General features: G+C 31.3%; 1 protein-coding gene and 2 long non-coding RNA genes across 7 annotated transcripts; all 3 read left to right on the top strand.

Annotated features, from left to right (window-relative positions):
- The first annotated feature begins 12,743 nt into the window (after nucleotides 1–12,743).
- LOC112277254 (uncharacterized) lies at nucleotides 12,744–14,158 on the top strand. 5 transcript variants are annotated; one of them, XR_016501115.1, is made up of 4 exons: nucleotides 12,773–12,912; nucleotides 13,083–13,155; nucleotides 13,638–13,686; nucleotides 13,854–13,991. It is a non-coding gene; the product is annotated as an uncharacterized LOC112277254 (long non-coding RNA). The 5 variants fall into 5 exon arrangements; XR_002968315.3 differs by having other exon boundaries at nucleotides 13,564–13,686; XR_016501114.1 differs by lacking the exon at nucleotides 13,083–13,155 and having other exon boundaries at nucleotides 12,744–12,912; nucleotides 13,854–14,074.
- A 162-nt stretch (nucleotides 14,159–14,320) lies between these two features.
- LOC149986313 (uncharacterized) lies at nucleotides 14,321–15,557 on the top strand. Its single transcript, XR_016501116.1, has 2 exons — nucleotides 14,321–14,461; nucleotides 14,574–15,557. It is a non-coding gene; the product is annotated as an uncharacterized LOC149986313 (long non-coding RNA).
- Nucleotides 15,558–16,355: 798 nt separating this feature from the next.
- LOC112277172 (short-chain dehydrogenase TIC 32 B, chloroplastic) lies at nucleotides 16,356–19,923 on the top strand. Its single transcript, XM_024509225.3, has 9 exons — nucleotides 16,356–16,493; nucleotides 16,834–16,980; nucleotides 17,116–17,347; nucleotides 17,708–17,787; nucleotides 18,015–18,165; nucleotides 18,443–18,521; nucleotides 18,851–18,944; nucleotides 19,251–19,297; nucleotides 19,439–19,923. The coding sequence occupies exons 2-9, from the start codon at nucleotides 16,860–16,862 to the stop codon at nucleotides 19,625–19,627; spliced, it is 993 nt and encodes a 330-aa protein (XP_024364993.1). The 5' UTR covers nucleotides 16,356–16,493; nucleotides 16,834–16,859; the 3' UTR covers nucleotides 19,628–19,923.
- The last annotated feature ends 7,455 nt before the right edge of the window (nucleotides 19,924–27,378 follow it).

Genomic DNA, 27,378 nt, shown 5'->3' with positions numbered 1-27,378 from the left:
AATTTATATGAAGCATATTCTATTATAAAGTTTAAGATTAAAAATGTGGAAGTCGAATAAAATTTCTTTGTGTAAAATTCTACTACATATCTAATAATATTTGGTCAGCCCTATATTACAACTCCTAGAGTAGAAACTAGAATCTTAGATGATGGTTCATATTATACTTAGATTCATAGTTAGAATAAGAAAAAAGCTGTGTAATTTATCATTATAAAATCTATTTATATAAGGTATAGAGAACAATTAAAAAAGATACCTTTAGAACCAAGAAACAACTTTGTAGATTTTTAGACAACACCTTTGTAGGATAGAAGACATATAGGTATAAATGAATCATCTACAAATCTCAATGTAGATAATATGAGTTTTAGATTTTTAAACTATACTAGTAATAGATTTGTGAGTATACAAAGCATTAAAGATTTCGATTTTGTAAATAGAATAAGGTGAAGAAAAAAGAGAAAAATTTAAAAAGTATGGATTTAATTTCAAATAATGAAGCTATAGTTAGAGTATTAGAAGAAAAAGGTTTAAAAAATTATTTGATAAAAAAATTAGAGAATTTATCTATAAGCATGGATTGAGATACTATAGTAGAAATACACTCAAGAAGAATTTATGAGTTAAAAGAGATGATAAAAAATGGTAGATTTGCTACAAGCTATAGTTTGAAATATGAAGCCAAAGTTCAAATTAAATATAAAATTCTGGAAAGAAAGATAAAACTTATAGCTATCTAATTACCAATTGATATTATGGAATATATTAAGCAAGTAGTTTAAGAACCAAGTTTAAGAGATAAGTGAAAAATTAATTATTGATTTATTCAAGAATCATTATTTAAATTGAAGATTAAAGGAAGTGATTTCTTAACATCAATGGACAAAAATATATTTTGAAAAATATTTATTGAACATAGTAAGGTATTTGGCTTATATCGTAATAGAATTGAATGTGTGGATCTTAGTATTATAGTACATATAGTAATCTTTATAGTGCCACATATTCCATGAAATTTAAAACCTATACATATGCTTAATACTCTGCTTCTAAAATTAATAGAATTATTAAAAGAGAAGATAAAGATGGATATTTTGAAACCTTTAATTTTTCCCTATTCTAATAGATGGTTCATAATATTCAAGAAATCAGGAGCACTAAGTTTCATTCAAGATATGCAACTAGCAAAAAAAGTAACTATTCAAAAAATAGAGTCAAGTCTTATAGTAGATGAAGTGAATGAGCAATTTGCAGGTCATGCCATTAATTCTATTGAAGACTTGTATTTTGGATATGACCAATTTCTATTGGCTAAAGAGAATAGAGATTTAACTACCATGATTAATGAAGATGTGTATATTACCTCAAGATGCAACTAAATTAGTGGCTTATATGTAAAATACTATGAAATAAATATTAAAAGAATTTTTGCCTAAAAAAAATATTCTATTTTTTAATGACATAACTATAAATAAAAATAGAAATGAAGACAAAGATGAGACTATGGAAGTTGAAGATTGCAAAAATTTTGTCAAAAAGCATATTAAAGATTTAGCTAGGATATTAAAAAGATTGATGTTAGTTAATCTCAGATTATCTTTGGAGAAATAAACCTTTGGAATTAATGAGATTCTAATTGTGAGACACATGTATGACAGATATGGCAAAAAAAAAAAAAAAAAAAAAAAAAAAAAACTTAAAAAATTGATGCTATATTTATGATGAAGGATTATAAAAGTATTATAATAGCTAAAATATTTTTAGGAGCATGTATATTCTATCATATTTGCATGCTTTACTTTACTCATATTTTAGAGCTATTTATATAAGTTATTAAAGAAGGATAAGAAATTTGTTTGGAAAGAAAAAGAAGAGATAGTTATAAAAAAATCTAAAAAAGATGATGATTTTACAACCTATGCTTAGAAAAGTAGATTATCAATGTAGAAGATTAATAGTTATAACAGTAGATATAAGTCCTATAACAATTGGATAAGCCATTGGACAACATGATGTAGAAGAAAGAAGATTTGCAATAAGGTTTAGAACTAGGGTTCTTACAAAGAAACAAAGGACTTATCTTCAAGTTAAAAGAGAGCTTTGAAGAGTACTCACAGCTATAAAGGCTAAGAAAAATTATTTGATTACTTCAAATTTGGTTTTGAAAACATATTATTTTTGATTATTTAGAATGACAATTAACTACACTACTCCAGATATTTTTATCCTATGATAGATAGCCTATATAACAACATTAAACTTTATTTTAGTACATATTATTGATAAAAAGAACTTGATAGCAAATATGTTATTCAAAGCTAGATATATCTTTGAAGACAAGACGATGGCATACAAAAGAGGTAAAGATGAAGGAAAAAAGAGCTATGAAAATTAATTTGTTAATAATAGAATAGATTTTGGTGACGAGATTCAAAAAATTTATGAAGATTTGTATGAAGGTAAATTAAAAGATATTAGAATTTACTTGAGCACAATTAAAAAGCAAGAAAGATGGATGGATAAAACCTTCAAAGATATTAGACACGAATCCTATGGTTATTTGCTTAAAGATGGATTTCTATAGAAGAGACCAAAAAGAAGTGACAAAATTCCATTGAGGGCAGTAAGAGACCTTGAAATTAAATTTAAAGTTTTAAAAGAATATCATGATACATTTTGGGTAGAATATAGGAGAGTTTGAACGACATATATTAAAATCAAAGAAAGATATTTGTAGAAGGATTTATACAAGGATATAGAAGACTTTGTAAGCTCATACATAGAATATCAACTATAGTCTAAGGTTAGGTATAGAGATGGATTACATCCTACTTATCTAACTTCTATATATTTCCAATATGTAATTGATTTGGTAGTTATGCCACCGGGACTTTGGAATATAAAATATTTGGTTTTGGCAAGAAAAATATTATCAAATTATGTTGATGGAAGGGCTACAAGAATCAAGACTACAAAACTAATGTATTGATTTATAATAAAAGACATCTTTAATAGATATAGTAGCATTGGGAAGAAGAAAGCTAATAGAGGAGAATTCGATGCTATAAAAGCAAGAGAATTTTTTAATAAATATGGAGTTCAATTGAAGTTGACTCTTTTTTATAATCCTAAAGCCAATAGAAAGAGTAAGAGGGATCATTCTCTTATCATTTGTATATTAGTTAAATCATGTAAGAATAATTTAATTCAATGATCTAAATTTCTTCTATTTTCTTTATAAGCTGATAAGACTATTCATAGTGCTATTACTAATATATGCTTCTGGAATTAATTTTAGAACACAAACCTATGATGCTAGCTGAAGAAACCTATTCTTTATAGATGTTTCTATGTTGGAAAGATGACATTAATAGAAAATACATGATCTTGAGGAATTCTTATTTCAATATTTGGTCCAAGAATATAAAGTAGAAGAACTTATGAGTAATTCTAAGAAATCTCAAAAAACAGAGGAGGAGTAGCACGTTGTCATGTTGTAACATGACTATATGGTGAAAAATGATAATATAGATCTTATTATAGAAGACCTAAGTTAAAAGAAAAAATTAAAAAATATAGATAAAAGATAAGAAGGTAATAAAAATTTTAATAGTAATGCTGCCCTTTCAGAAAAAATAGCTTCTACTTACTTTGTAGGACCAAAATTAAGGAAAAATAAGATAGATTGGAAAAATAAATGATAAAGACATCTTTAGAAGGAAGTTAAGAATAAATTCTAGTAAAAATTACTTAGAAAAACTAGATGTTGATATCCGGAGAGGGCCGGTTATGAACTAGGGTCGAAATCAGATCCTAAGGCACAAAACTAAGTCTCGACGATGACTCCAAGACTCTTTGGTAGATCGGAAAATGGGATTTGATAGAAGATTAAGCAGGGTTTCTATGTGCATTAGATTTGGGTGATTTAAATCTGTATTGACTTTGTAAGAGCTTTGCAAAGTCAAGGTTTATTTTGGATGACTTGGGTTTTGTGAAATAAAATAGGGTTTATGTTTTGGATGATTTCAAGAGTTTTTCAATAGATCTACAGGTGAAATTTTGTGGATTAATGGTTATAGTTGTATTCAATGTGTTTTGTAAATTTGAACTCGATCTAATAATTGAATTGAGGATTATTGAGGTTTAAGTGAATCAAGGTCTTAGAAAGTATAATTTTAATTCCAATGAGGGTTTTTAAGATTTCTTGCAATCTACTAGTTGGATTGGAGTAAAATTTATAAATAAAGATAGTAGATTTGTTTTTCTATATGTATGAGAATTTTGAGATCAATTGAATGGTGAAAAAGAGAGATGTTGGCTCTAGGAGATTAGCATCAAGGTTGGAAAAGGAGGTCGACTGATATCCAAGCACGTTTTTGAGGTTATCGTCTATTTAGTAATTTCAATCTTTTTCAAAAAAATTGTGATTGTTTTCAACTTAGTTTTTAAGAAATGTGTAAAATTTAAATTAAGACCAATGGTTCATTCATTAGTTATTGAGGTTTGAATTTGTTGTGAGAATTACTAGGATTTAGAGTTTGGTTAGGATTTCATTTAGGATTTGGTAAAGATTTGATTTAGGGTTTGATTAGAGATTGGTTTAGGATTTAGAGTTTGGTTAGAATTTGATTTAGGATTTAGGATTTGGTTTAGGATTTAGTTAGGATTTGATTTAGGATTTAAGATTTAGAGTTTAAGATTTGGTTGGAATTTGATTTAAGATTTAGGATTTGGTTTAGGATTTTTTGAAGGTTTGATTTAGGATTTAGGGTTTTTTTAGGATTTGGTTTAGAATTTAGGATTTGATTAGGATTTGGTTTGGATTTGGTTTACGATTTAGGGTTTGATTTAGGGTTTAAAATTTTATTAGGATTTATTTATGATTTAAGATTTAATTAGTTTTGGCCTAAAGTTTGAATGAAGTCTAATAGGATTTCAACTAGGATTAAATTAAGATTGAATTGAGATATATTCGAGAGTTATTTGTGATCATTCTAATATTTCTTTAAGATTTCTTATTATTTCTTTGAAATTTTTTTGAGATTTCTTTGAATTTGATTAAAGGTTGCTTAGCATTGTTATGGTCTAATTAAAGAATTGTTAGTATTCTATTAGAATTAGGATTTTGTTGTTGCAATTTCCATTCTACCTTCTACAGCCAGGTGCTCGGAGCATTCTCAAGCAAGACTTTACGTATTATGACAACGTGGCACATACTAGAGGATGTACAAGTTAAGAGAAAGTAGATGTTGTATTATAATTATTTATATTATATAAAAATTAACTAAAATATATAATATATTTATATATATATATATATATATATATATATATATATAGAGTAATTAATATGCTAATTTAAAGAGAATTGATATTAAAATATTATTTTAAATTTTACTTATTTTTATTATAATTTTTAAATTCTATAGGACTTAGATATTCAATATAATATTTAAAGAATAAATTTAGACTCAAAGATGAAGATTCAAAGCTCTAAAAAATTATTTTGAGGGATAAAAATAAGGTATGGATGGACGAAGGTAAGGAATAAAGATCTTCATCCATATTGATTAATAGCCATATCAAATAGGCTCTCAAGAGGTTATCTACGACCATAACAAGAATTTTGGCAACTTCAAAAGAAACATTTGAAAATTAAAAGCAAGGATTATAAGGTTTAGACTTTGGAATATAATTTTTGCGCAAATTTTAGAAGATTTGGAATTAAGGTGATGAAGTTATAGTCATTTGAAATTAAGGTGTTTCTTTAAGATATATTATTATTCTTTTGAGGATACAAGGAATTTTACAATAGATTTTGAGAATCAAGAGATGCAATTGCAAGGATAATTTCAAGATTTAGGCTTTTGCAAAAAAAATATATATATTTATAGTCTATATGAAAGATTTGTAGAGCATTGAACTTAGCATATGTAATTCAAAGGCAGAACAATTTTATATCTAAACTTGATGTTTTTTTTATCTTAAGACTTAGTTGAGAAATTAGTAATTGCCAAAAGCCTAGCATTTTCTTATGGAAAATTCTCTCTACTTCAACAATGTGTGTAGCAATGGTAATGGGAAGACAATGTATATATTAGCAATTTCGACAATATTTATTTGGCATAAGAAAAAAAAGATATGGATTTTAAAAAATACAAATATATTATTAAAAGATTATATTATATGAATTCTATAATAAAAAAAAATATTATTTGATGCTTTTGTTAATCCATATTAAAGATCTACACTCATTTGAATACTTTAAGATAATTCATGGAATTTTTATTCCAATATTTTAAAGTGCATGTGCACCTTTGAAATTGCTTGAAGATGATAGAGAGTGACAAAAATGTTTAGAAGATGCATCAACAATAGAAATTAGAAAATCTGTTAAATCTATTAAGTCTGTGAAAAAGATTTTGGAAAAGCATCTTAGAGGATCTCAATATTTATTTGCAAAAAGAATATGGAATTAAGAATCCAATGGTATTATATTACATATATTCTTACTTGAGAATGCACTAGGCATCTAATTATAGAAGGTAAGTAGAAACGTAATAATAGTCCTACTAAGTTTAATAGAATCTTTAATTAATTTTAACTAAACTTTAGTCATTCTCATCAAATTTTAACTAATCTTTTAACAAATTTAACAAAAAAAAAAAAAAAAAAAAAAAAAAAAAAAAAAAAAAAACTTAAATTAATAAATAATAAATAATAAAAAAAATCTTAAAGAAATATAAAAATAAATCCTTAAAGAAATAAAAATAATCTTAAAAATATTAAAAATAGAATATTTTAAAAAAATAAAAAAATTCTAAAAAAATACTAAAAATAAAAATCTTGAATGAATTTTAACCAAATTTTGATTTAATCCTAATTAAAATCTTAATGAATTTTAATCAAATTCTAGGTCAAATCCAAATTATAATCCTAATTAAAATTCCAATGGATCTTAATTAAATCCTAGATAAAACTATAATGAAATCCTAATAAAATCCTAAGCTATAGATTAATCTTAATAAATCTTAATAAAATCCTAAACAAATTTGAATCAACTTCTAATCAAATATTAATCATATCTTACTTAAATTCTAATCAAAATCAAAAAAAATCCTAAATTTTAATCAAATTCTAGATCATGAATCAATTCTAATCAATCTTCAATGAAATTCTAAAACTTAAATAAAATTCTTAATAATTCTACTTTAAATTAAAAATTCAATAAAAAATGATTGAATTGTTGATTTTGATTTAAAATTTACATACCTTATAACAACTAAGCTAATAATAAGCACAAAAGTTTTGAAGAAGATTGCATATACCAAATAAATGATGAACCCTAAAATCCGCTCGAGTGTTGCTTGGCCTTCTTCTCCAATCTTGTTGCCAATCTTTTCAAGTCAAAATCTTTTAATTCTTCTATTAAATACCTCTCAAAATTTACATATATTTTGGAAATTAAGTCTACCATCGATATGCAAAAATGTCAACTCAATTTAACTTGTAAATTCCTAAAAAAATTAGAAATCCTAACTAACCTTCAATACTTTATTTTTGAGAATCTAATCCACTTGAACTTCAATAAACTTCAATCTAATCATTTGATTATGCTCAAATTTATAGCATACTATGAAAAATTATAATTACAAATCCATAGATTATCACTTGTAGATCTACTTCTAAACTCACAAATTACTTTCAAATATATATATATATATATATATATATATATATTTTAATTTCACAAAACCGGATTTATCAAAAAAAAATCTAATTTTGCAAAGCTCTTATAAAGCCATTAAAAACTTAAATTATCTAAAATCAATACTTGAAAAAATTCTATGAAGTTTTCTTTCAAATCACACTATTTAATTTACAAAAGAACCTTAAAATTGCGATAGATATGCGGTTGTGTACCTTGGAATCTGATTTTAATCCAAACTCACAACTAGTTCTTTCTAAGTATCAATTTTTGATAACTTGAAGAATTTTTTTTCTTTAATCTATTTTTAATTCTCTTTTAAACATGTCTATATCAAATTCTTATCTTATTTACATTGATTTAGCTCATTTATGCCTCTACAAATTAAATAAAATTTCTTTCTATAAAAGACAGCATTAAAACTAAATATTTTACTACCTTTCTATAAATTATTATTATTTTTCTATTATATCTTTTTAATAGGATATTTTATATTAACATCCATTTTATTTTTATTTTTCACCATATAGTCATATTATTACATAATAACAAAAGAATAAATTAAGGATTTTGAATTTTTCTTGTTGGATAAGATTTTTCAAGACTCAAATAAAATGCTTGTATAGTTTCTTCTAATGTCATTACCAAAAAACAATTGGAATACAAAAATACAAAAAAATACAATAATGCTAAAAAAAACATGGAACATTTAATAATTAAAAGAAAATTTGAAGCAATATATTCCACAATTAAATCTTAAACAAAAAAAAATGTATATAACAATATTGTAGCCTCCATAATAGAAGAACAAGGATGTATGTTTTTCTAAATAGACTTCCAAGAATTAGTAAAACATTTGTCTATAACACTTTGGTAATTAAAGTATCATTGATAAAATATTTTTGTAAATATACTATATCATTAAGAATTGCTGCATTCCTACTTGAAAGAGAAAGGACCACTTATTTTATGTTTAAGATTCTATTAATTCAGAATAATGACTCTTTTTGTTTAATTATTAAGAATTTCAACCAGGTTGAGTTTATTTGCCAAACTTTGTTTATTATTTGGAATAAACTTCTAATACAACATCATTATTATCCTAAGATAGTTGATTGTTCTATTAGAGATATTTAGAATAGTAATCACTCATATAAAGACCTATAATAGTTTTTGCTTGAGATTTTTGCTAAATATTGCCAATAATTGTGAAAAGAATTTAAGACAAAATTATAGCAGCATTTTTTTGACATTCAACACTTTGGCTTCAAATAAAAATCTATACATTAAAAAAAAAAAAAAAAAAAAAAAAAAAAAAACATGAGATTGAACTCATGACTACTTCAAACAGATATCAAGTTTGTTAATCGACTTCTTCAAGTATAAAATGTGTACATACATTTTACATATACATATTGGTATATTTGAATTCTTCATGGTTGTGATATTATTGAACAATATTTTTATTTGTCACTCGTTTGATTGAATATGGTACAAATTTCTTATCTAATAATATAGTTATGCTTCTTGTTCACATGATTGTTGATCAATAATTAATATCCTTAGTTGATATTATTTATCTAAGACTTGTAGAAGATAGTATTATAATTGATGCTTTTTAAGAAATAGAATCATTTTATCTATACTAAATGATGATATAGATGATATTAATGTCCATATTTTTTAAAGAAATTAGATAAATAACATCAATTAAGGACATTAGTTGTTAATTAATAATTATTATGGCCATATTTTCTAAAAATGAACAAGAATATCTAACCTTTTATAATATTATTATCAAAGATGGTTTCAATAATAATAATATTTATTTAGCCAAATCTATTAAGTTGTTTAATTTAGTTAAAATACCTAGATGAAGGCTTTATCTTAAGACTGAGATTTTAATGATGCTACTAAAACGTATTGCTCTTCATCAATAACTTTGCATTAGAATTCAATTGATAATTATAAAACTAATGGATTGAGTTCTCTAAGCAAGAATTCTTCAAAGAAAATTTGTTGGAAATATGGTATTTATACCATAATGTCGTATTGTAACACAACTATATAGTGAAAATATAATCAAAAATAAAATTCTAATTAATATCTAATCATTTTGGTTTAATAATAATTTAAGATATTTAAACATGGCTTTTATAAAAACATCTTAGTTTATTTTCTTATCTTAATAGCTAATAGATTAAAGATTGATTAGTAATTTTATCTTCTAGAATGTAGAAACTCTTTTATCGCCTTAGAAAGGCCATAAATTAATAAAACCAGCTTAAAAGAGATAAATAATTAGCATGGTTGATACTAAAATTAAATTAAGAGCAGGATTGGCCTAAAAAACCTCTAGGATATGTTAGATTGATATCTACATGTCGACCATTTGTAGAATAGGGCTAAAATCATTCCTCTAGCTACTAAAACAACTGCTTAGTATAAAGTATAGGAGCATTTAAAGATCATTAATTAGAATTGGTGAATTAGCTTTAGGTTGGTCCCAAAAATATAAAGCTTGTTTTCAAAGGATTTGGAATGACTTTGCAATTATTGTTCAAAGTCAAGATTTGTATTGGTAATTTGGAATTTATCCAATACAATTAGGGCTAGTACTCTCAGCTAAGTCATGCAATCAGTGTCACATCTATAATTTAAAATTTACTAATGCTTGGCTGATTAGATGTCTTAAGTGTGTGTAAAATTTTGTATTAATCTAATAGTGAAATTTAGAGATATCTCGATTTTGGTACAAGAGGATATTAAAAGTTGGCAATTTGGAGTTGGATAGGATTTTTATAATATCTAAAGATCTACTAGTCAGATCAAGGTGAAATTTAGCATAATAGTAGAAGACTTTAAGATTAAGCTACACATCAATTTTGAGTTGAAATTAATTGTTAGAGAAGGAAAAATTGCTTTTGGAACATTTGCATCAACTTTCAAGTTGGAGGCCAAGTGACATCAATACAGTTTTTGGACTTTTTTTCATAATTTATGAGTTAGATTGAACTAAATATTTTCAAGAATGTAAAAGGCTTATAGTAGTATTTGTTTGCAAATTTTGTATCAAGTAGACAATTAGGTTAGGAGTTACAGCTTGCTAAAATTCACTACTAGAGTTAGAGCTTGCAAGGAGAAATTATATTTGCATAATTATAAAAGTAATAAGGCAATTGGAATTTGTGTATAGATGAAGTTTCTAAGAAGAGTGTTTTTGAGCACTTTGTATTCGCTTTAAGCACTTTTGAATTAAAATTTGAATTACTTTATATTTTGATGGTTGAAACCTATTAAGCTTCATAGATAGTTGCAAAATACAACTTTATCTTTCACAACTAGGTGCTCCATACATTCTCAAGTAAGAATTTATATAATACAACAATGGATTATATTAACTTTTATAACAAAATTACTTCAATTCATTCTAAAAAAAAAAAAAAAAAAAAAAAATCTAATCTATCTTATATTTGCAATAATAATAAATAAATTTCATGGACAATCAATGAAGCATGTTGGTTTGGATCTAAGACAATCTATCTTTTTCCTATGATCAACTTTATGTAGCATTCTCTTAATGCACTTCTTCTTGTTCTATCAAGATTCTTCTTCTTAGAAACAATAATTTAAATTCTATGTTAAATTTTTTTTAAAAAAATTAATTAGATAAATATTAATATTTTTATATTTTATATTTTATATTTTTAATTAATTTATTTATTGACTTTAGTACATCTTTAAATGACTTAACATACTTTTATGATTTTTAAGTATAATTTTAGGTTTTTTTATACTTTTATAAGTAATTCCTTAAAAAAAATTAATTATTTTTTTTGCATATTATCCATGATAATAGCATGGATTTACCTATTCTACTTCATAGCTGAAAGGTCCATTGTGTATTTTATTTCTTTCTAATTATATTGTATTATATTTGTGTTTGTAGACATACTATAGATATAAAAAGAGTGATTGTGAGATACTCAAAGGTCATTGGAGGGTGTAGATTTAATAATTTTATTAACAATATCCAATAAAATAATGTGTTAAAATTTGATTTTTAAAAACATATGTTTAACAATCTTTTAAAAGAATATATGACACTTAGAAGATTAAAAAAAAAATAGTATAATTCAAATAAAACCTCGTAATTTTTTATTTGATACTTGGACAAGAAATTTTATAGTGAACACACATAACAGAACAAATGCCCTATTAGCAGAAATGCATAAAAAGCCAGCATTTAAAAAAAATATTTACCATTTCAGAATCTGTGATGCATCCTTCTAAACTCCATTTCTTATTTGGTGTTTGATTTTTGATTTTTTTTAATAATAGTTAAATTTTTGGCATGAAATTTCTCCTCATAAATTTAAATGTGTGTTATGATGCACATGTTAGAAACATATAAATTTATGGTGATTGGAAGTAAAAAATAATTTTTTTAATTTATTTCATTTTAAAAATGTAGGTTTTATGTAACTTAGTCAATGACTTTTTATGAATTACAACCATTAATTGAACTTAAATATCATAATTTAAAAAATAAAAACCAAAAGATATCAAAGTCTGATTGGTGTTCATTTACATATAGAATAATATATAGTATTCTTTTTCAAACGTATTGATTGTGCCATTTCGCATAGAATACTACAATTGATTCAGAAACATTATAATGAAGTTGTTCATTTAATGCCATGAACTGTTCAGGCTTCAATTTTTAGTATTAATAGTTGTAGTACAAAAAGTGGGGAAAATACATCTTTAAAACCAATGCAACAGAAAAGGCCGTAAAATTTGGACACAAGCCTGGGGCACAACTTTTGCTTTTAATTTGGACAGAATATCTACTTGAACGAGAAAGTGAGATAATCGTATTCGATGCAATGTAATCCCGCTTAAGGATGAAACGAGAGGATGACAGTGCTACCGTGCATGCGGATGAATGAAGTTACTCAGCGAAGTCCGGCCGAGCATGGATGCACCTCGAGCGGCTCCTGAGAAGGAAACCGAACCCATTGGCCGAAGAAATCGAGTTCGGACCTCGGAAAGGGGGGAATGCCACCAATTACCCTCGAAACTCTGCAGTAAACGGGCGGGAAGGGCAGACTCCCAGCTTCTATCGATGCCGACGCCTCGTGTCTGGAGTGAGGAGAAGGAATGGTCATGTGAATGGTGCTCTCTATTCGGCTCTCCATGTATGCTTCTTCCCTTGCCAGACATATTCTGCGACAACCAATTCCCGCTCTTGTCTCTGGTACAATCTCCCGTGATGCGGCGGCCATGTCCAGATCAACGCTGTGGCTGCAGTCTCGGAATCCATTCTTGTTCTGTCTCATTTGGTGAGAGTTTTGTCGCTTGGTCGCAGGAGATAATTCTCGAATCTTTCTTGGGATGGTTACGGTGACAAAAATTCAGCGATGACGGCTACAACTAGATAGGTTGAAATTCGATTTGCCTACGTCGTTGTTGTCTCTGAGACGGTTAGAATTGAGTAGTGTACTAGTAGAGAGTGTCTTGGCTTTTGTAACGAAAATCTCGTCAAAGAGTTAAAAACAGAGTGAATGATGGGATCATTATCTCGCGACTCAATCGAGAAGTCAAGGAATATGTGTGATGGTTTGTTTTGATAGCATTGTTGTTATTATGTGTTCGTGCTCAAGCTGTTCACCTAATGTGTTTAGTCTAGAGCCAATTGCTGTCGCGTGTTACAGACATGTCTAAGCTTAAAAGAATGCCCGTGTCAAGTCCTGAAGCACTAACTATCAATGCAAAGGTGTCGATGGCAATAATTAGAGGAGCTTTTTCGCCTCCATGTGAAACACTAGACGGACGGGGTGTTTGTGCAGAAGTTTTTCTATGAAAAGATATACGTTGGAACATGGTTTTTGTGCCATTAATTCGAGAGGAGTTTGTTACACAGTGTTAATTTGCTGCTGGAAATTAGTCGAGGTGGTACTTGGTGGCAAAAGGTTTGTTGCTTGCTTTCGACCCCGCTCACCCTGTGACGCAGTTCTGATTTCCCCTGTTGTGCATGATAATACTCCGGGTTTGAAATCATCTAGCTCGTTTTTTAGGCTATGTGCCGTACTTGACCTTCTCCATCATTGAATACTAAGGCTTGCTGTTACTACGGTAGGAGCAAAGCAATCGAAGAGCAGCAGACACGAAAGCCTTGGAGGTCAAGTGGCACAACGAGAGAAGTTCCCTAAACCTCAAAATCCTCTGGGAAAAATCTCAGACCGACCATTGTCCAATTGGCGAAGTGATCTATACCATCCTCAGCATTCAGGGAGTGAAAATCTCATCATTTCAAAATCTAGCAACAATTCTAACCTACACTTAAATTATGCTTTCACACATCTCGGATTCTTCAATTGAAAATGATCATTTCAAAGCAGAGCTTCGAGTAGCGCACTGTACGCCGAGATAGGGGTTGGTTTAATTTTTTATTCTGTTGTTGGAGATAATCCAGAAATAGATTTTAGAGGCGTAGGAATAACGGCCTTGCTGGTGAACTCGTTCTTGATTAGTATCTAATACTCAGTGGTCCTCGTTTCCGCAGTTATTTCTTGCGTGGGTTTCGAGATCGTTGGACGAGTTCTCAGACTGTATACAGTTCTTGACGAACTTGTGCGTTGAGAATATGTTTATGCAGTAACTACTGCAAGTACATATCAATTGAAGGGCTTCAAAGACACAATCCTTAGGACTTAGTGGCGCAATGAGAGGCGAATACTAAATCACGTAATCTCCCAGGTTTTAGGGTCCAAGATCCGCATTTATTGAACCATGATTTAATTTAGGCTACCATTGTTTTCAAATAACTCTAATTTTAGAACAAATTCATGACACTCAGGTGGCTCTCGAATTTCAGCATCCCACCCTGAAAAAAATTACGATTTGCAGCTCGGTGGGTCGATTGAAATGGATTCTACAACATGTGGCAATGCTCAATCTCAACGGCGTCTCAAAAGAAGACTTATGGGCCTCAGCCACAAAGACAGCTACGCGACGAGTGGCAATTGTTCACGTCCTCACGCACCATTCAACAGTACTTCCTTCTTAATTGAGCTCCACGATCGCCAGGAAGAAGCAGCATTCACAACAAGTTTAAATTTCGACCAGTATGGCTCCATGGTGAAGATAATGGCGAGCTCCATGGCATTCTCAGCTGCATGTTGTCCTTCCAGTGCAGAGAACCATCGGTATCAACACTGTTCCAACCATTCTCGGGCTCGTCAGCATTCCACTCTAGCGAATTCCAGAAAACATTCCAACTTGCTAATTCACCCACACACATCTCGAAACTCGGATGATTTACGAAAACATAGTTCTGTGAGTGATGCCTTACCATCAACAACAACAAGACTGTAGCATCGAATCTGGCGAGTCGTCGGCAGCACATCGAGCAAGTGGCATACGCGGACAACAATTTCGAAGGTCCTTTTTGGACAACAAATTTGATACTCTGCACTAAAACGCAAGTCGTCCGATCTTTAAGGATTTCAAAGAATTCTGTTTTTTTCTTTTTTCAAAATTTTCTTGTTATCTATTCCATGGGAGCCTACGATGCTTCTAAACTCTACAATCACTCATTTCATCATCTCTCCCGGAATGAAACATGTACATTGCACACATACAATGCTGGTTGCAGTTGCTTCTGTATTTGTAGCAATATACGATCCGGACAGATCATGAGACGTTGAATCCGTACAGCTATCGTGTCATATTTTATATGAAATTTGAAGGTAGAGTATTATGGATGTAAATAATGGATTACCAATCCAGCGAGGGGAGTAAATGCCATTTTATAGTGTATTTGAAGTGATTTTATCACGTACTTCGAGGATTTTTTCTGGACACTAGCGTTTTGACAGTTAAATGTGCACACTTATAGAGCAAGAGAAACGGAGGACGTAGCATCGAGGCAAAGGCATCATTCTAGATAGCTCTGGTCCTCCTTAGTGTTAGTCAAGTTGGGTCGGGTTTGAAGAATGTGAAAGTCAACCTCTTCATTATTCCGGGGATGTCTGTGAGCACTGTTTGTGTTCAGTCTTGAAGGGCTGACAAAGGTTCTAAAGCCCCTGTTTCCAGTGTTCTTTACCTTTCTTTGTTGCTTCTAAAACCAATGTGCATTCTGATACGAGTTAGAGACTGTCAACATATTAACACTGAATACAATTAGATGAATCTATACCTGAACTGTAGCCCATGCCAAAGATCCTCATGTTGTCAATGCCAAACAAAAAAATCTTCTTGTGTTTGTGTCTGTGTTTTGTGATGAGTACGGGGAATGCAGGCCACAATAAACTTTTTTTTTACCACAAAACACTTCTTTATTTAAAAAATCTAAAATAAGTTCATGTTGTGCTGCTACCACCTCTAGATAATGGTAAATGTGTTTTCCATTTTAAAAAAATATTATCTATTATCCACGTGTAATTATTCATTCTATTCTTCTTAGATTTGATTTGAAGATATGTCATGGTCAGTCATAAAAATATCTGCCGACCTTTATTTTTCCACACCATAGTCCCACACCCATCCATCTATCCATCCATCACTCTGATGCTTCAGTTGGGGTGGACCCTACGTTGCGTCGATCCTCCTGCCACGGTTGTTGCTTTTGAACTGGCTTCTGGTGTCTGTGGGGCTGTCGTCTTCTCCACTTCATGCACGGAGTTTTGCTGGGGTGCAGTTGGTTGGGCATACGGCGAGGCCATTTGATGCACAAAGCGCTTCTACCCAACTTAGAAATCTCCAGTGAGGGGCTCAGGTGCGGTGGATTTCCCGGAGCTGATACTCTGAGCTTTGGTTTGAATGTGATACCGCTGGTGCTTTTGGGGTGACGGTTTTGTAGCATTCTGTGTGTGCGTTTCTGAAGGTTTTGTTGCCATTATGATCAACGTGTGGCAATGAGGACTGAGTGGGAAATCTTGGAATGTGGATTCCTTTGTTTCGACTAACGGGGCCGTTCGATTTGGAGCGCAACAACTTCATCGCGTGCGCTCTTCAATTAGTTGGTGGATTCCGGTTTCATAGGATTCCCCCCTTCACTTCTTGCTTCAATTCAGTTGTGGGTGAACGTGATGGTCAAAATTTTTGGGATATCGCAGGTGCATTGTAAGTGGAGGAAGCAGATATGGGTACCACGGTCTCTTACTTGAGAGGGACGGTTGGACCGAGTGGTTACAGCTCCAACTCTACAGCTGAGGATGTGACTGCCAATTTGGACTTGAGCTCAAAGACGATCATTGTGACTGGTACTCGTTTTTCCATTGCACTAATTTCATCGTAGGGTTCCATGCTAGTGCAATGAGGCGAGTCTGTCTTTTTGATACACCGTGCTACAAGTTTAATTTAAAGGCGGGATCCTGTACTGGGGGAATTTTTTGCAGGGGCCACGTCAGGAATAGGAAAAGAATCTGCGAGGGTTTTGGCCAAAAGGGGTGCTCATGTAATACTTGCGGTCCGGAACGTGAAGGTTGGCGAGGCAGTTTGTACTGAAATACTCAAAGAAACTCCAACAGCTCGTCTGGATGCCATGCATTTGGATCTGAATTCGCTGATATCGGTTCGTGAATTTGCAGCAAATTTCAGAGCTCGAAATCTTCCTCTTCATATTCTCCTGTGAGTATTTAAAAGCCAATTTACCTTTAAGGGTAGTAGGAGTATCGTCCACCAGACGCTGGTTTGTTCTCCGCAAGGTTTCGCGTGAACAAGTTAATTTTTGCTAAAGACTTCTTATCGCGTAAAGACGAATCGTCATCAAGTTTTCATCAAGAGTAACGCGTTCAGCTAATTCGGTGTTTTCATATATGAGTAGTTTTAATAGACACTGAATCCTTTAATCGGCGGTGTCTCTGGCTATTCTGAAGATTACTAGGTATCCTCTTAGTAGCAAGTTGACAATTGGTCATTGTTTCACTTGCAAAAATCATAGAGCTCAAGCTTCGGGATTTTTGAAGTTGTTTCTTGTGATTTCTGCAGCAATAATGCAGGACTACTCAACCTGAAGTTTCAGCTCTCTGAGGACGGTATCGAGCATACGTTTGCTACCAACCACCTTGGCAAGTCCCATATGCCAATTTAAATAGCTGTCACGTATGTTTGAAGCCATGTTCTGCATATATGATTCAATATCGTTCATGAATATTTTTTTATCAACTTCTTGTATATCATATTTCGTAACTCCTTTTCTTCCCAACTTTGTGTGAAACTCTACGGAGGGATGGATTTACCAGACAACCTTTAATAGATTCGTCTACTGATTTTAGTCGCACAATTGAGCCTGCAGGTCACTTTCTTCTGACCAATCTTCTTGTTGACATCATGAAAGCTACTGCTAAGGAGTGTGGTGAAGAGGGCCGCATTGTAAATGTGTCATCACTTGCGCATACAATGACCTACAGGAATCATAACCTAGAGGAAATCAACAATCCGAAAAGGTTAGATTTAATCAGCGTGTATTTAGAAAGCACATTCTTGTACGTTTTGTACAACTTGCGCTGGTACTGGCACTGACCCTGAGGATTCTCGACTTTTGAACTTCACATCACTTCGCTAATGGATCATCCTACCTATTTGTTTTAGCTGAAATTGAGCATGATTAAACCCCCAGCAGCAGTGGAATTATAGGTTAATGTATAGTCCACAAGATTACTATTTGTTTCGTATTTTCCAGATTATCCTGTTTTTGAACGAATGACGCCGTTTCCTATACAGGTACGTGGGTTACCAAGCATATGGTCAGTCAAAGCTGGCTAATATTCTACATGCAAAAGAGCTTGCTCATCGTCTCCAGGTATGCCCATGCACTCCACGAATATATATATATATATATATATATATATATATATATATATATGATACATCTCATGTGTGCAAATTCATTTTTAGATAACGCTAAGTAAAGGTTAGCGAAGTTGTGAATTCCTTCCGAGTAAACGGTCATTTTTGGCTATCTCATAACCTGTAATAGTTGTTGTCAGAAGCTTTTAGTCAACCTCTAGAATCCCTTGGTGCAATAACTTGCGAATGTGCGCAAATCTACTGCTACGCTGCTTCAGGGTGTCAGAAGTGGCGGATGATATTTCTTTGCTCATGGAACATATGCTTTTTTCTGATTATCAGGAGGAGAGTGCAAATGTTACTGCCAATGCACTCCATCCGGGCACCATGGATACTAACTTTGGTAAAAATAATGCATTATTCAAGTATGGTGTAGGTATTTGATCAGAACCTGATGGCCCTTCATTTTAAGAAATTGTTTGGCTCAGCCGACTTCAGAAAGGCGTAGATTTACTTAATAGTTACTTGGACGGTGAAAGCATTGCAGTTTTTGAATGAAAAGATCGTAATGAACCATTTGATTTGTGCTATCCTTTCAAGGAAGACGAGCATGATAACTATTTTATCAACTTATCTGAACTGATGCTCATGATACAATAGTTAACCAAGTGATATGCTTGCAGATATAAGTGATGTATTTATAACGTTTATCTTAATGACTTTTTGAAATGATTTGTTGCAGGTATTTTCTTTACTATAGGTAGCAAATTATTGAAGACAATCCCGCAGGTAAATCAAGTTGGCATTTTGCCAATTTTTGCACGTCGCTATATGTGCAAATTATTACAACAGGCTTTGCCCCATTTAATCATACTTCGCTCATTAATCATGTCTGATATCTAATGCTCCTCAATTGCATGTCTTTTCCAGGCAGCTGCTACGTCATTGTATGTGGCAACAAATCCTAACCTCAATGGAATCAGCGGAAAGTATTTTTCTGATTGCAATGAATATACGCCAGAGCTGGCTGCTGCTAGCGACATGGAACTTGCTACCAGGTATTGGAAGTTCAGTGAGGAGCTTATTGCATCCAAGTCCAGTGGACAAGTGACAAGCTAAGGACACTTCTTGAGGCTTGGCATTATTTTCGTAAAATTGTTCCCACATTGGCAACGAATATCGCAATGCAGTTGCTACTCTCGGGTGTTTACAAACCGTCTGTACAGCCCCTCTCTCCATCATCGCTCGGATGCTGATTAGGAGAGCCAAATTTAGAAAAGAGGTAGTTCTTTTAGTTGCTCGATTATTCTTAAACTTTGTCTAAAAGAACTCATCGGTTAGTCGATTCTGAGAGCTGTATGGATGTGTAAAAGCTTTTGGACATAAAAAGAATATATCTTTTTAATGCTTTTAAAGCTTTGCAATGTCATTTTGTATATTGTCACTGATTGTTCCATGAATGTATATTGCAGTTGTTATAGGTGTTTCTAATTTAAGTATTGTAACATTTAATAGAGTTTATTAGTTTTTTTTTGTGTTGTGCTATTGTGATCCTCCAAGAATGCCTTCAAGAATATTACCATATTTGCTAAAATAATAATACCTTGGAATATAATAAACAATCTACAATATTAAAGATAAAAAATTTCATGTAATACTAAATATTATGGATAGAATATTTAGGTTTTGAAGTTAAATATTTATATTTAGCTTTTAGTATATTCATTTGTTAAAATAAAATTTCTTGTAAACTTTTACTTGTATAATGCCTATTTGGTAAGTTAGAAGACTTTTTGTTCTATATAATTTTATTTATTATTGTCACAGAAAAAATTAGTTTGAATTTCTAAGATTTTTTTTGCCTAATGTTATCATTTGAATAATAAGTGTTTCTTTGCGAACTAAAATCTAAGAACCTCCAATAATAACTACACCTTAAAACTATTAAATTTTGTTTATTCAAATTTTCTTTTTAGAAATATAAAAATATATTTTTTAATTATAAAATGATAATAAATAATCACTAGGTCTACCACAAAGAACAAAGAAGTAATGCTATATGGTACAATTAGTTTTCTCTACATAATTGATGCAATCTAATTTCATAGTTATTACATTGCTTAGACCAATTGCCTACAAATCTTTACTGAATTGCATTATATTTCCATCTATTCTAATGTTTTAAGCCAAAAAAATATAATATTAGTGTGTTTCCATCATTTTTGACTTTTTTTTCAAGCTTGCTTTTAAAATCAAAAATTTACTAAAAATAATGATTATGTTGTATTAGTTCATTTAATTAATGACTGGTTTTTATTATTTAAAACCATATTAAGATATAAAATTATAATAATCTAAGATGTTATAAAACAAAATACATCCAATTTATCTAATACAATTTTCAAGTTTTAGAAAGTTACACAATAAATGTTTTAAAAACATATTCTCAAAACTATCAAAGTTGGCAGTATTATAAAATAATTATATTTAAAAAGAAGGTATGATTTTGTTAGTTTTTCTAATTTTCTCAATATATATAATAAAAACAAACAAGACAATACAGATCGTAATTAAATAATAAAATATCACAATATTACTTTGTCAAATTAAATTTATTTTCTAATATAGTCAAATCTAATTATAATGCTATTTTAAATTTAAAGTCCTTTTAAAAATGAATGTACTTAGTGAAACTATAAAAAATATATTATTATTATTATTATTATTATTATTTTGAATAATTATTTTAAAAAAATTAAATTAAATGAATCTCAACAACAAATACCTTCATAACCAACAAGTTTGTTTTTATAATATTTTTGTATTATATTTTTCAAAAGTTTTTAACATAATTAAAACTATATACTAATTTTATAAAAAAATATTGAGATTTGAAAAATTAACTAATAAGTTTATAAAATTAGAGTAAGATAAAAATAATAATAATATCTTTTAAGATAGTTTTTTAATTTATAAAGCTATTAAGATAAATTAAACTTAAGATCAAAACAAATTTCTACAAAAAAAGATGTGTTGAATCTTATTTACAAACTTTTTAATTTTGAAACATAAAAAAAACATTGAATCCTAAGAGTAAAATAAAAAAATCAATTGGTTTTTCAACCTTGCCAAGCTTGAGAAATGCCATTAATTGTGTATTCTCAAAGAAGATATCTTTACTAATTCATTTGATAAGCTTGTCAATCTTAAACAACTACTCAAAATAAATGTTGTCAAAGAAAAAATAATTGCCAAATCATTTGATAAGCTAGTCAATAAGCAAAAACTCAAGTTAAATGTTGTCAAAGAAGAAAAATTTGTCAATTCATTTAGCAACCTTGTGTCAAGGATAGGAACTCGATGAAAAAGCAATTCAGACAAGTGAACCTTCACTCAAAGAAAGGTAAATAAATATAAATAAATAAGCATGTATATTGAAAGAGAAACTAGAATAGCTATTGCCAAAAGACAAGAAAACAAGAGACCCTTGAAACTAGACTCGAAGCAAGAAAGGAGTTGACAAGAGTGAAGAAGGCTTCACTCTTGTCTCTATATATACTATCTAACTAGGGGCTACATGGCGACGTTCTATAGGACCTCTAATATAAGTTGACTTTATAAGACACATGCCTTGACTTACAAGGCAAGTTTTTCTACGTGTGGACCACATAGTTAGCTTGATCTTCAAGCTAACAACATGTGTGGCACATGACCAACTTGTAGATGACGTTTCTAATCCAAAAAGTCAATTAAATACACCTATGAAGTCAAAGCAGCGTCTATAAAGCTTCTAAGAAGCTTCCATATTAAATACTATAGAATTAACTTACTTTTACCTACTTTTACTTACTTCCACTTATTTGTATATGTAATTATTAGATTACATCATTATGTCCATGACATTACCCTCCCTTCTAGGGACGAGTTCCACGAGGAGCAGTCATCATATGTTGAGGAAATCTATGATGCGACAAATTGTATTTGCCACATATTCTGATCTTTGTTCTCTTCAAAGATGATTGATAGGGCCTTTCAACCATCGGTAGTGTCCCATACCAGGGCAAGAAGACCACCCAATTATTTGATCATTGTTAAGGCCTTCATAACTTCCTTCGAATAGAACATTTAGAACACCATCAGGAGTTGTTCCTACCTCTAGCAAAATCACCAAACATCGGGAGTCCCTTCCCAAATCATGACACCAAACGCATTGTATCTCGCCATCTATTCGAGGAAGAACATGTCGTTCTTGAAGATCTTCATCTTAATTGTGTAGTCTTGAAGGTTGTGACAATCGTAATGTCTCCTCCGATAGGTCAACAAATAAAGGTTCTTGAGTCTAATCCGTTGGTTGTTGGTTCTCCATCTCCTGAGCGTCACAACTACAAAGAAGCTACGAACAAGGATTGAAAGTAGAATGTTATCTTGCCTAGATGTTGTTTCTTTTATAAAGAAGGTTTTCATCTTGATTTTGATGGATGTCGTCGATGAAAAGCCTCCATCGCCTTTGTTGCATTTGCAAGATTCTTTATTGGCTCCTATGTACGTTCACTAATATCATATCCGTGCCAATGGACAAGATATTCTAATTTATTTCGATGCTGCCTTGAATCTAAGACTTCTTCTACTTCAAACTCTTCATTATTCTCCACTTCTATAGGAGGAGGTGGAGCTTGTCGTCTTCTTGGTATGTCCACTGTCTTGTATGGTTCAAGAAGAGATACGTGGAATACTGGATGGATTTTCATTGACTCCAGTAGATGTAAACGATATACAACTGGATTGATTTGTACAAAAATAGAAAATGGTCCAAACCTTCGATAGTCCAACTTGTCACAAAGACGAGTGGTCTTGATATTGTGATGAAGTAGCCATACCTTATCACCCAAGAAGAATGGTGGTTGTTCCTTTCGATAGACATCCGCATTAACTTTTTGTTGTTCTTAAGCCTCTTTTAAGTGCGCCTTCAACATTGCATGTAGCTCTGATAAATGAATCGCCAAATCTTTTGTACTAAGATTATCAACTTTTGAAAAGTCAAAAGTATCAAGTCGTCGATGATAACCATAATTAGTAAAAAAAGGTCTTTGTTTTATAGAAGAATGTATCGTGTTATTGTAAGCAAACTCTGCCAATGGCAAAAGAGTTGTCCAATCATCTTGTTGGTAGTTAATGATACATCTTAAATATGACTCCAAAACTTGATTAACACGCTCCGTTTGTCTATCAGTTTGAGGATGGAATGCCGAAGATAGTTTTATATCCACTTTTAGAATCTTGAAAAGAGTCCGCCAAAATCTTGATACAAATTGAGTTCCTCTATCTGATATAATATCCTTGATTAATCCATGATAGCAATAGATATTGTCAAGAAAGAGCTTAGCTGTTCCTTCACCTGTGATAAATTTTGTACATGGTACAAAATGTGCCATCTTGGTAAAATGATCTACTATCACGAATATAGAGTCATAAGAACCTGAGATTGGAAGATCCGTGATGAAGTCCATAGAAACAGAAGACCATGCTTGTTCTGGAATGGGTAATGGCTGAAGAAGTCCAAAAGGTCGATGACGAGGGGTTTTCGATCTTGAGCAAAGATCACATGATTGTACAAAATCTTTGATTGCCTTCCACATTTGAGGCCACCAAAAATCCTTAGATATCAGCTCCAAAGTCTTATTATATCCAAAATATCCTGCTATTGGGAAGTCGTGACGAGCTTGAAGAATACGTAAATGTGCTTCTCTTTTTGGAACATATAGGCGTCTTTCAAAATAGAGTAGATTGTTCTTGAATTCAAATTTAGAGGAATCATGAGATTTAGAAGAATTATTCTTAATATCATGAACAAGAGAGTCTGAAGACATACTTAACTGGACTTGCTTAAGAAAAGTTAAATCAACAGTCAATGTTGATTTTATTGCTTGAAGATGAAATTGCTCCGACTTTAAGAGAATCGTTCTTTGTTACTCAAAAGCTGCATCTCCTTCTTTTGGTGCAAGATAAGAACATCTAGACAAGGCATCAGACAAACCTTGTTGTTTCTCTGGCCGATAAGTGATGATGAACTCGAATCTTAATAAAGACATGTTCTAACGAGCTTGATGATGATTTAATACAAGTGCTGACATAAAATACTGGAGGTTCTTGTGATCCGTATACATGGTGACTGGACTGGAAGTGCCTTCTAGATAATGATGCCATTCTTGAAAAGAATCCACAATTGCAAGAAGTTCTTTGTCATGGATCTCATAATTGATTTCTACTGCTGAGAATTTTCTTGCATGAAAGGCTACTAGATAATTTTGTCATCTGTTCCCATTTGTGATAAAACCGCATCCAGAGCAAAGTCTGATGCATCTATTTCCATAAAGAATGCATTGGAAAAATCAACACGATACAAGATTGGTGTAGAAACAAACGCTTTCTTTAAAGATTCAAAAGCAACTTCCGCTTCTTGATTCTATTGGAGTTTGTCTTTATTAGTCAAATGTATAAGTGGAGTTGCAACTCAAGAGAAGTCCTTGATGAAGATCCAATAGTAGTTGGCAAATTCCAAAAAGCATTGGACATCTCTTACCGTTTTTGGGATCTTCGAATCTATAATAGTTTGAACTTTCTTAGGACCCATCATAAGTTACATCATGTAACTTAAGAAATCGACTTGAGTAGTGTATAATATACACTTTTCTATCTTGGCATAGAGTCTTGCATCTCTTAATTTTTGTAACACACGACAAACATGAAGTTCATATTCTTCTAAATTCCTAGAATAGATCAAGATGTCGTCTAGATCACAGACCATAAAATCATCCAAAAACTCTCAAAAAATATCATTCATTAGATGTTGAAAAGCTGCTGGTGCATTTGTAAGTCCAAAAGGCATGACGTTGTATTCAAAATGTCCATACCAAGTTCGAAACATAGTCTTCCATTCATCTCCTTCTTTGATGCGTACTAGATTGTATGCTCCCCAGAGATCTATTTTTGTATAGATCTTAGCTTGATTCAGCTGATCAAGAAGTCCAAATATTAAAGGTAGTGGATACCTGTTCTTGATGGTAATCTTGTTGAGTCCTCGATAATCAACACACATCTGCAATGATCTATCTTTTTTCTTCACAAATAGAATTGGAGCTCTTGTGGGAGATTTAGAATGGCATATGAAATTCTTGGCTAGATTTTCTTCAATATACTCCTTGAGTTCAGTGAACTCATTTTGTGATAAACTGTAAATTGATCCAAATGGCGGTTGTGCTCTTTCTTGAAGGTCAATTGAGCAATCATAGGGAGGATGTTCTGGAAGTGTATCCGTATTTTTTTTGGAATACATCTTGAAATTCTTGATATTGGCTTGGAATGCCACTTGAAGTCTTTCCACCAGTAGAAACAAGTGTGGCATAAATAATATATAGTGATTCTTTCATAGCAGCATGCAAGAAAGCTTTTACACCTATAAATATGGATTTAATTGAACTAGACTTATGACTCTCTACTTGATTAACTACAGTGTTAGTTATACTTTTAAAGAAAGTAAGAATTCGGGAAATCCAATCTATTTGAAGGTTGTATTTTTCTAACCACGATAAACCTAAAATGACTAGATTAGAAGGAGATCTAATGATATTAAATACTACAAAGCTATTATGACCATTGATCATTACTTCTATAGGAAGGATTTCCTGAGTAATATCTCTAGAAGACAATGGACGACCATCTATGACTTCTACATGAACAGGTTTAGTTTTCTTTACTAAAGATATGCTATGTTTTTTAGTAAATTCTTCATCTAAGAAACATGCTGAGGCTTTTGAATCTACCAAGGCAGCGGCTTTGTAATGTTTAGGTCCTAAAATAACATTTAATGTAAAACCAGGAGAGGGCTCTCAGGAGAGAATAGGACCTTTACTAGATGTTGTGCAAGGTTCCAGCCGCACGGTCCCTATTGTAGCTGGACAAACTCATTTTTCGACATATTGTCTTCTTTCACAGCCATACTCCTCATTTTGTGATTGCATCGCTTTTTTGGACAATGTTGAGCAATGTGGTTTGGTTCTCCATAATATAAACATAATCCTTCTTGACGACGATGACTCTTTTCTTGCTGAGTAAGAGATTTGAAACGTACTGCATCAATTTACATATCCTCTACTTCTGAATGTATGTGTTGAAGAGGTGTTGGTGTTGCCATTGAATTATAGTAACATTGAGGTCCACTTGTACGGTTCTCAGATCGAAATTCAAAAAGGCAATTGTCATACTTCACAACAAAATCAATTGCTTGACTCAATGTTTGAGGATCAGGTAAGTTCAGCATTAACTTTTTTACCTCATATTGTAATCCGTAGAGAAATTGGCTAATAAATGCAGCATCATCCCACTTGATATCAGTTACAAGTTGTCAAAATTGTGAAGCGTACAACATTACTGATTGATTGTTTTATCGTAAAATACGGATCTTATTGGTTGTAACACGAATTGCATCATGTTCTCCATACATGGATCAAAACTCTACCAGAAAAGCCTCTAGATTATCCAATATTGGATCTCGTCATTCAAAAAAAGATGAAAACTACGATAGTGCTGAACCTGAAAGAAGCATACCAATGAATCTGACTTGCGATCCTGGAGTTGGATAGCTTTGGGATTCAAGTTCAATCACAAGTTGTACTTAATTGATAAATCCTCAAAACTTGGATCTGGTGCCATCAAACTTCTCGGATAGGGCAATTCTTGGTTCTCTAATACTGGAAGGGCATTCTACCATAAGAAAAGGGACATGGTTTGGTCCAAATGTTGAAGCAGCTCCAACCATTTCTATATCTTCACTTCCTACCAATCTTGTTGCTTCTTGTGGTGGTAAATTGAGT

This window comes from Physcomitrium patens, chromosome 25 (assembly GCF_059467195.1).
Source record: "Physcomitrium patens ecotype Gransden chromosome 25, ASM5946719v1, whole genome shotgun sequence".
NCBI classification, from domain to species: Eukaryota; Viridiplantae; Streptophyta; class Bryopsida; order Funariales; family Funariaceae; genus Physcomitrium; species Physcomitrium patens.
This window is presented reverse-complemented; position numbering and strand designations above follow the sequence as displayed.

What these genes read in the sequence shown, in the direction of transcription:
- LOC112277172 (XM_024509225.3), top strand. Translation starts at nt 16,860, where the DNA reads ATGGGTACCACGGTCTCTTACTTGAGAGGGACGGTTGGACCGAGTGGT. An exon ending in CTTCCTCTTCATATTCTCCT is followed by an intron (nt 17,348 to 17,707) that starts GTGAGTATTTAA and finishes TGATTTCTGCAG; the next exon opens with CAATAATGCAGGACTACTCA. An exon ending in GAAATCAACAATCCGAAAAG is followed by an intron (nt 18,166 to 18,442) that starts GTTAGATTTAAT and finishes TTTCCTATACAG; the next exon opens with GTACGTGGGTTACCAAGCAT.